The 10,854-nt window shown below is 25.3% G+C and overlaps 1 protein-coding gene across 1 annotated transcript; it reads left to right on the forward strand.

The window, feature by feature from the left end:
• The first annotated feature begins 8,559 nt into the window (after nucleotides 1-8,559).
• On the forward strand, nucleotides 8,560-9,619 carry LOC124926587. The gene has a single exon (XM_047466837.1). It carries the CDS (start codon nucleotides 8,755-8,757, stop codon nucleotides 9,430-9,432), a length of 678 nt encoding a protein of 225 aa, XP_047322793.1. The 5' UTR covers nucleotides 8,560-8,754; the 3' UTR covers nucleotides 9,433-9,619.
• The last annotated feature ends 1,235 nt before the right edge of the window (nucleotides 9,620-10,854 follow it).

Here is a 10,854-nt window from a genome sequence, read left to right on the forward strand (position 1 = left end):
AAACTAACAATTAACAGCTTAAATTTGTTTTTATTCATTTATATATTTTATAAGTTGTTTGTCATACATCACAATATTGATATATATTCAACTATAATATATGGATTTTGATATTCTGATTATATGCCCTAATTTGTTTGTTTAAATACATCAAATAGGGATTTAGTTTTTAAATTATAATAGAATTAAAAAATTATATTTTTTAAGTCTCAAATCACAATTCAATCATTCATACTTTAAAATTATAATTATAAGATTTTTTATATGATAATTATTAAGTTATATTTTAATAATTGAAATTTTGTTTAACTAAATTTATAAAACTACAATTTTTATAGTAAAAATTATAATTCAACTTGGTAGTAGAGTGGTCATAACTAATGTTTTCACCTGAATGATTGATAAAATAAAATTATAATTCAATTAACAAATAACAACTATTGAATAAATCTCAACAAATTAAACTAACTCTATTGCCTAGAAAAATAAAAATAAAAATCATTCAATTTTTTGGTGTTAATTTCATAAATCCAAACAAAAAAACATTGAATAAAACTTAAATAATATATATATTTAATTTCTTTATAATTCAAATTTCATATTTAAGTCATCCACCAATATTTTTTAAATATAACGGGTCCCAATTTCAATTCCAAATTTAATTTGTTCCAAACCAATCATAACCTCACATTTTAAAATATTATTTTTTAAAGATACATACATGCATGTGTTAATAATTAATGAACAACTAATTAAATATCTACAAAAATCGTCATATGCAATCAGAAAACAAGTGACAAACAAACATAAATTCAAGGACAAAAAGTTGTCAAGTAATCCTAAAAGTGGCAATTGAAAAAGTTTAATTTCTGCCCAAAAATTAAATAATTGTAGATTATAAAGATCTGATACTAACACTTCAATTCACATTAGGGTAATATACAATTTTTACTTTCCAAAGTAGCCAAGAAAACAACTATAATTTTACACAGTTGGTCTAATTATTGTCCAAAATTTAGGATTATTTAAAAATTAACAAAATATATATATCTGAATTAAATATATAACAACAATATCTCATATATAAAACATTTCATTATAAATATCAAAAACATTAATATAATAAGTTTTAAATGAAAAAAAAATACAATAATAATTAACAACTATGAAAACACACATATGGATCTAAGAAAATAAACAAACTATGAAAACATATTTCTCCTTAACTTAAAAGTAGAGAAAATTGATTTTTAGCATTGAACAATTTCGAAATCGAACCCACTAATAATTCGGTCATTGTCTCGTGTCGTTTCTTGATATTTTTTTAGAAGCACCAGACTCATATTTCCGAAATCTTATTAGATCTTTATCATTTATATTTCCAATTTAAACTAATTTTTAGTAAAAGTATTTAACTAGATCTAGACTTCAAGAGTTCAAAAATGGAAGAAAAAAAATACCTGATGGGTGATATATTTTTTGTAATAGCCTGATTTGAGATAATATTGATGATATAATATCAATACTCTACAATAAGAGTAGAATAAGAAAAAATATAATGATTGATATTTTAATTTTTAAAGTAGTAAAGATTAAAGATAAACAATAAGAATAAGAAAAAATTAAACAAATAACTGAATAAGTAACATCATTACCTCAAAAGATGATTGTTGATTTGTTGTTACGAATTTGTAAACTTGAAGAAATAGAAAATGACCGGCCGCGGCGACGATTTAGTAGGGATTTAGGATTAGAAAATTATTATGTGAATTTGTAGATCGATAGAATCATAAGATATGAAATAGAAAATGACGGCTGAGATTTAGGGCGGCTGAGATTTAGGGTTAGACTTAGAAACTTAGAATATAGATGGAAACTTAGAATATAAAATGACGGCCGCCCGATTAGGTTAGGATTTATGGTTAGACTTAGAAACTTAGAATATAAAATGATAGTCTTCGATTAGGTTAAAAAAGGTTAGAAAAGAGCGGCGGCCTTATCAGATTAGGTTAAAAAAGGTTAAAAAAGAGCGGTGGCCTTATCAGATTAGGTTAAAAAATTATGAATTAATTAGATATTATGTTAGAAAAGCAGCCCAAATAATAGCCTTTAATATAATTAATATTTATATATAATATAAAATAAAATTAGATATAAATGAGTAAATAACATAAAAAGAGGAAAAAATATTAAAAAATAATAAATATATTAATATGAAAAGAGAAAAAAAAATATTAATAATATAATATAACTATTTTATAAAAAAATAGGGCCCAATAAAATTAAGGGCCCTATGCCTTACCCTAAGGCCAGCCCTCTTAGTCCAGCAAGCCATCGGGCTAGGGAAGCCCACTCTCACCAAACACGATGTTTTTTTTTATAAACTAAACCTAGGAGAACAAAAACAAATCCATCTTTTGTTTACGTGTAGATGTGACAGCTCAAAATTTGGGATAACTCTTAGTACATCCCTTAGGCCTCGTTTGATCTTTGGGTTTTTGGGATAAAACCCAGGTTTTATCCCAAAACCCAACAATCCCATCATCAATCAAATCAACACTTTTATTAATTAAAATACCCATATTACCCTTACTTAAATATTTTATTTTATATTTATAAATATATATATATATATATTATTTTATTACATTATAAAATTTATTTTCATATAAATTAAATTAATAAATTCATTTATTTTAAAAAATTATATTAAATATAAATAAAATTATAACATTCTATATTATCTAATATACCATTTAAATTTTAAATAGTGTAAATAAATAATTATGTTAGAAAATAAAGTGACATATATTTAAATAAAAATATTTATAACATTAATTTTATGTAAAAAAATTATATTAATTATATTAAATAAAAATAAATATACAATATAAATAAAATTATAATCTATTATTATTTTATGTAATATTTGAATTATAATAATAGTTATTTATAAGTATTTATAAAAAAAAATATTATTTATATATTAATAAAAGTTAATATTAATATATATATATATATATATATATATATATATATATATATATATATATATATATATATATATATATAGTTTTTTAATATTTATTTTTTTATATTTAAAATTTTATTTAATATAATATTATTTTATTATATATATATATAGAGGGAGAGGAAGAGGGAGAGAGGGAGAGAGGGAGAGAGGGAGAGAGGGAGAGAGAGAGGGGAGAGGGGTATAATAGGAATAAAATTAAAAAAACCTGGTTTTTTATCATTTTCATCACACAAGGGTTATTTGGAAAAAACCCAGGATTTATCCAAATAACCCATACATCAAACGAGGCCTTAGGGATAGGGTTTGTATAAGTATGTGGATATGATAACTAAAGACAATTAGCCTGACAAAACGTATTGACTCTATCTGCTACCCCTTCGAAATCATAACCATTCCAAAACAAAATAATATCGTATTTCTTCAATCGATTGGTGTTTGATATTCTAGTTGTGTCTTTTTAGTTATTTTTGTTCATGTTTTTGGTGTACCTTGTTTTTTTTTCACAACACCATTAGTGTACCAATTATGTTAATATATATAGTTCATTACTCGTTTAGGAAAAAATAAATAAGAAACCTTTATTGTAAATATTATTTATTAAATGATATAAGACAATTGAAGGATATAAGTAACATGTAATCTAGCAATTACTTAAGGTATTCGTTGAATTATATAAATTTATCTAACAAGATATTGCATCAAATCAAACCTAATAACAACTCAAATATAAGTGATTAAAACAAAAAAACCATATATGTTAAAATAATAAATGAGAATAATTATTTTCATCCATAGTAAGAAAATTTGCTTTGTTTGTTTGTTTCAACCATTCCCGAGAGCTTGACATGGGTTTGAACTTTGAACCGTTTTTTATAAATTTATTTATTAATTATATTTGTTTATAATATTTATTGAAACACTTAATTTAAGTGAATTAAAGCCTTGTTCGGATTGGGGTTATTTAAAAAACCTAGAGAGAGAAAAAAAATAATGATTGGTGATGATTTTGAGGAGGTGATGATTATTTTTAGGGTATTGGTATATATAAATAAAATAATAAATAATAATTTAAAATAGAGGGTATTTTAGTATTTTTGTTAATGAAATGAGTGGTGTGATTGATGAGAAGTGATTGATTGGAAAATTGATTTGAGTTGGGTTTTTAAAAAAACCCAAAGAGAACAAGCCCTAAGTTTTAAAATATTTGTAACTATATATATTTTCAAATTTAATAATATTTTTTACTGTTTCCAAACAAAGTACAATGAAAAAGACCTATTATTTCACATCATTTAATTAATTACATGACAGTTGTCTAGGGTTGAGTTGTACAATGAACTACAATTACATGAATGAACCCTAGCTATACAATCAATTTCAAATTAACTCGAAATCCATCACCATCATCAGCAACAGCAACAATCTATCTTTGGCCTTCAAAACAAGAATGGTGTCGGAGAAAATGCTGGCATCGCCATTGATAAATCAATATCATCACTAGTCTTCCTGCAATTATATATAATGTTCATTTCAGTCAAACTACGTGTTAGGATTTCATTATCCGAAATTATAAGATTTTATTTTATAAAATGGTGAAAATCTAAAAGATCATGCATATACCTTTTGTTGCTGCTGCCGCCATAAACAGGATAGTACTCATCCGTCTGATCTTCTATAGATCTGGAGGCACCACCACCGGATACAGATATTTTCTTCTGTCCTCTGCGATGATTTGAGTCATGATGGTGTGGTACGATTCCGTCCTCTGATATTACGGAAAGAGAAGGTCTCCAATTCCCCGATGATGAAGGCGTTTTCCTCTTCTTCAATGGATCAATTATAATGGCGCCAGAATTTATCTGATCAGTCGTCGCCTTCTTCGATCGCGTTCTCGGTGGATGATTAGCAGCTGCGAACCGATCGGGAGTACTGCTAGAAGAAAGGCCGAAACAATAGCCGAAATCTGAGAAACTCCACATCCACTACCAGCTAGCTAGAATATTCTATTCTATTCTATTCTTCAAACTTTCTTCAATTCTCTTTCTTTCTTGCAATTGCTTTTACCTTTGCTACTATATATATTAGAGAGAGAAAGATTTGTCCTTGTGTATTTTATATTTTATTATTATTTTAACATTTATTAATAATACTTCACTTTGAAAAAAAAACATATAAAAAATGGGTTGAATCTATGGGTTTGTTTGGATTTTAGTTATTGAATGATTTGGAAAAAAAAATTGATAATGATTTTTTTTTGGGTAAAAAAACTGAAAATGTATTTTATATATATAAATAAAATAAAAAATAATAATTTAAAATAGAAATTAATATTTTAATTAATAAATTGAATAATATAATTGATGAAATGAGTCAAGTGTTTTAAATTATTTAAATAACTCAAATTAAAAAAAAATATTTATATATTATAATTATATATTTTAGCTATCTTAATTATTTATAATAAGGTTTAAATTAACTAATTAAGTAAAAACATACTAATATATTAACAATTTCAAGTAAAAATCAATTGATATATCTATAAAAATTGATTTGTTAATCGTAATAATAATTAATATATTTTGAATAAAAAGAGTAAGTTATTTATATATTGGACTCTAAAAGATCAAACTTTTTTATATCATAATAATATTTGGTTCTGCCCTATAACTAGCTGGTCAGATATTTGAATAGTCAATAACAAATAAAAATAATCTATTGCATTCAAATTGAGTCAGGATTTGAATAATCAAAATCGTTTACAGCAAATAAAAATAAACTATTTGCAAGATTTGTGACTGATTTATTTATCCATACTATAACTAATAGATAATTGGAAATATCTTAATCACTATATCTATATTTCATCATTAATTAGGAGGAAAGTCAACCATCTTACAATTTACATCGGTCTCTTTCTTTAAATACTTGCAAGTTGCAAATATTTAATATCCAATTAGTGTTTATATATTCAGGTCAATAAATTTAGAGATATATTTGTAAATTACCTCATCAAAAAAGTCAGATTTGTGTGTAAAAGAATACAAATAATAATGCAAAAAAAAGTTAAATAAGATGAGATTATTTTTTTAATAGCTAAATGATTATTTTCAATTAATCTTATTTAGGGTAAGAAGTTAGTTATTTAAGTAAAATATTAAAAATCATTATTACATTCTAAAATAATATGATTTTGAAAGTAAGAAATGGAAATTGATACATTTTATGTGTAAAAGACAAAAACTGTAATTTTTATTTTATTTTAAAAAAATGATTAATCCTTTTTCTTGACAAAAAAAAGATATATAGTAGATTATAAATTTATAAACCAAACAAGAAGTAGTGCTATGGGATGGGACCATAATAATTACCTATTTCACAAATGTTGCCATACCTTATGCCGTGAAATATAGGGAAAAACAGGCAGGCTCTAGATCCTCTCTAGAAAATTCTCAAACCACTCTAATTAATTAATTGGCTTGTGGTTCCTTTTCTCTACAACTTTTGGGTTTCTTTCACTCATTAATTTTGGATTTAGATCACAACCCACTTGACCCAATACATTGTATGCTACTTAAAAATAAAGATCAAATTAAGTCGACAAAGTGTTAGGTCTTTGTTCGAATCAAACTTTAAACTATAAAAGAAAAGTAATATGAGTTTGTCTTTCGTCTTGTGTCTAGTTATACTATCTCAAATCACATTTTTTGGGAACAATTTTATCTTAAAAGAAGTTTTAACATTTCAAATCTCATCCAAATTAAGAAAAATGAATGGATTGGTCCTCTTTCATAGTCTCGTAGCAAGTATAACACGTAATATTTTGAAATCCACAATCCACATCATCTCTCTTGACCATGTATAAATGGTTCACAGAAATATGGATACCCTACATCTTTATGATCTTTTGTTGCTTAGTTTTCATCTCAATTCAATTGACATATTCATGAACCTTGTAGAATTAATGTTCTATTAATAACATTTACCACTACTCAATCAGCTTTGAGTCAAAATATTTTTGTTTACTAGTAAAGTCACACAAATATGTATCCCCTACCAAAGGTGATTTTATTCTTTAAAATGATAGAAGAAAAAAAATTGAGTCATGATTTTTGTGGAATGTAATAACTATAGAATATATTCTGATTTAAAATAAAATAAAATAAAAGTTTCAAATTATTAATTTACGAGCGGCTTATTGAGACGAAGAATTGAAAAATACATCATTCACCTTTAAAATGAATCAAAATAAATTTTTGATCCACATTTTTGTTAGGAATAAGAATTGAGAGCTTAAAGTTAGTGTAATAAATTATATATTTATATAAAAATGATAGATTATATTATAATATTTAAATATGTTGAATTTTACAAAATTTAAAAACATAAAATTCATATATAATAATAATAAAAATATAATAAGTTAAATTTTGTTCATAATCAAATAATCGTTAAAAATTATTATCTATTTAGACTATTTTATTGCGGAGTGTAGTCTTCACCTTCTAAATCTATTATACCATTTTTTTAGATAACAATATCTTTTATTTATTTAAAAATAAATAAAACACTTATTTTATCAAATCAGTTTTAAAATTTTGTAAATGTTATAGTAATAAAAAAAATAGTATTCAAACAAATTTTAAAATTATTTTATAATGTAAAAATATTAAAACTTACTAGTTAAAAGAAATATGTCTTAGTTAACTAGCATATATCCCTATGTAAATATGTATTTCAAAATGGTTAACTAACTAGCATGCATTCTAAGTAAATGTGATAGCATTTTTTATATAAAAAATTGTGAAAAAAATATTACGATAAAAATATGAAAATATTATTTTTTTAATTAAATTAATAATTTTAATATATATATATATATATATAATTGTTAATGATTTTTTTCATATTATAAAATCATTTTTAAATAACTGTTTTTTAATTCATTATAATATTAATATATTATAAATAGAAATATTATATATATATATATATAAATTTATAATTATTAATCTTAATAAAAGATTTTAAAATAAAATAATTATCTTAAAATATATTATTCTAAATTATTACAATTGACATGATTTGATTAGTATTTATTTAATAAATATTTAAATAAAATATTATATATATATATATATTTAAATTAAGAAAAAATAAAAATATATAATTTTTCTAAATTATCCTTAATTTTAATAATTATAAATATAATATATATATATATACAAATAATTAATTTTATTAAAAAAAATTAAAAAAATATTTCAAAATATTTTATTTTATATTAAATAATTTAGTTAAAAATATAAATAGTATTTATTAAAAATATATTATTGGTCTAGTAGTTTGAAGACAAATATGACATTTTTATAAATTGATGCGCCTAGATGAAAAAATAAATAATTTAGGATTTGATTTGAATATATTCATAAGATTTATATTAAATATTATTGAAATAAAACATAAGGATTATTTTAAATATTTTGTTCAAGAGTAAGGTCAAATTGGGAATTTTATGTAGTCTCTCTCTCTCACAAGTTAGTTAATTACGGGTTTCCTTGATTCATCCGATCCGACGAGCAAGATCGGATTCATTTTCTGCTACAATTGTCAGTGAAGAAAGGAGATCTACCGATTCTTCTTAGATTACATTTCCATGGATTGATAGAAGAAGAAGGAATCGGATTAATCCGAATCAATGATTTGAGCACGCACCACATTCGATGGACAAACACATTCGTGTTCTTCTCAACCGTATATCCTGCGGATCCGTAACCATCGCCACCATCATCTTAATCCTTCTATTCATTCACTCCCCCGAAACCTGCCTCCCTCACGGTTCCGATCAAAAATTCCCCAAATCCACCTGCGATTTCACAACCAGACAGATTACTTCAATCGACAAGAAGAACAAGCGTCTATGGTCCACCAACGACTGGAACAACAAGGTCCAATCATTCGCTACCTTCTTTATCGAAATCCGAAACCTAAATTACCTCGGAAATCACAGCCATGTCCTCTGCGTTTCCGCCGGCGCCGGCCACGAGGTCATGGCATTGAAGCAGATAGGCGTCGAGGAGGTTACTGGTGTCGAGCTTGTGGACTCGCCGCCGCTCGTCAGCCGCGCCGATCCTCATCATCTACCGTTCTTCGACGGGGTATTCGATCTGAGTTTCAGCGGTCATTTGAAGGAGGCTCTGTTTCCGTTTCGATTTGCAGCGGAGATGGAACGAACGTTGAAGGTGGGCGGATTGTGTGTTTTGGCTTTGGATGAATGTGGGAATGCAGAGGTGGAAGGGATTGGTAAGTTGTTCAAGAAATCGAGGTTAGTTAGTGCCAAGAATGTTACATTGATTAGGTTGAGAATGACTAGAATCATATTCGAAGTTACTTCTGCTTAAACTTGATTATTTGATATATTCCTCCTTTCATTCATTCATTTGATTGATTAACTTGTTGATTCTTATGAATTCTGATGATTATGATTAGCACTCCAAATTGTTGAAATATGAACTATTAGAAATTGTGCTTGCCTGCTTACAGTCCTTCCATTGTTGATATTAATGTATATTTGGTCAAGTTCTTGAACTAACTTATTATGAAATCGGGATTTATTCTAATAAAATCAAATTAACTAAGTTATCAGCTCTACTATGATGGCATGCTCTAATTTCTTCTTCCCTACATATAAGGATCAAATTGTTAATAATATGAATCGAAGAACTAATATCATACGCAGAGCTCTCATAAATCGCCAATGACATTAATTTCATTACATAAATCATTGAATTTAACACATATTATATCACGATTCCCATGAACCAAGTTTTGATCACGCAAATTCCTTAGATTCACACAGAGGTTATTCGACGGATACGTAATGTTACATGTTTATTTTTTTAATATACTTCTTTTTAGCATTCTGGACTCGAACTCATTTTCTTACAGAGAGTTCAAGTATATTCATCAAAAAATAATTGATAAATAATATAAGTATATATCTAAATTACAAAATAATAATAATAATTAATTTAACTGTAAACTTATATTTTGATTTATTATTATATATATATTTAAATAGTATAAATTTGAAAACTTAATTAATAACTGTGAGGGAGGAAAAAAAAATCATATGTTTTACCACTGAATTTTGAACCTGCTCTAGGATAAACCGACCAGTGGCAGTCCATTATAATTTTTTTAACTAAAAATGTTTATTTTATTTTAAAAATTCTTTAGAGTTCGGTGCTTGGTTAGACATAAAAAATGGTTCGGTGTTATATCTTACGTGTCCCGTCTATAAAAATAGTTTCTACTCCAAAATTGTTGATGTTTTTGTTTAAGACATGTCAATTTTACACTTTAAAACATATGCATACTTATATGGTTAAAACTTATTTTTAACCTATGACTAAAAGACCATATTCAATCTAATCATATTCATGCATCTATATATTAATAATAGTACATGGCTAGAATAGGTAAAACAAACATGAAGTTACCTATTGAGACGGTAAAAAAGTGGTGAAACTTAAAACCATTCAAAAAATTAATGTTAGCACATAAAATATAAAAGTAATGTAATTTTTTCTTCACAGTTTTTTGAGTTATAGAACTAAGTTATAGGTACTGTTTTCTTTTTTATTTCAGAATTTTAGAAAATCAATAGAGTCATCTACTAAAATAGAAAATAGATTAAAATTGTAGTGATTCGCAGTCAAGGAGGTTGAGATGAGGAGGCCTGGTCCAGGATTGGGAACAGGGATGTAAGGATGTGCCAAAGGCTCAACTATTTCTAATACAATAAGGAACTCAAAGCAAAC

Source organism: Impatiens glandulifera, chromosome 2 (assembly GCF_907164915.1).
Source record: "Impatiens glandulifera chromosome 2, dImpGla2.1, whole genome shotgun sequence".
NCBI lineage: Eukaryota > Viridiplantae > Streptophyta > Magnoliopsida > Ericales > Balsaminaceae > Impatiens > Impatiens glandulifera.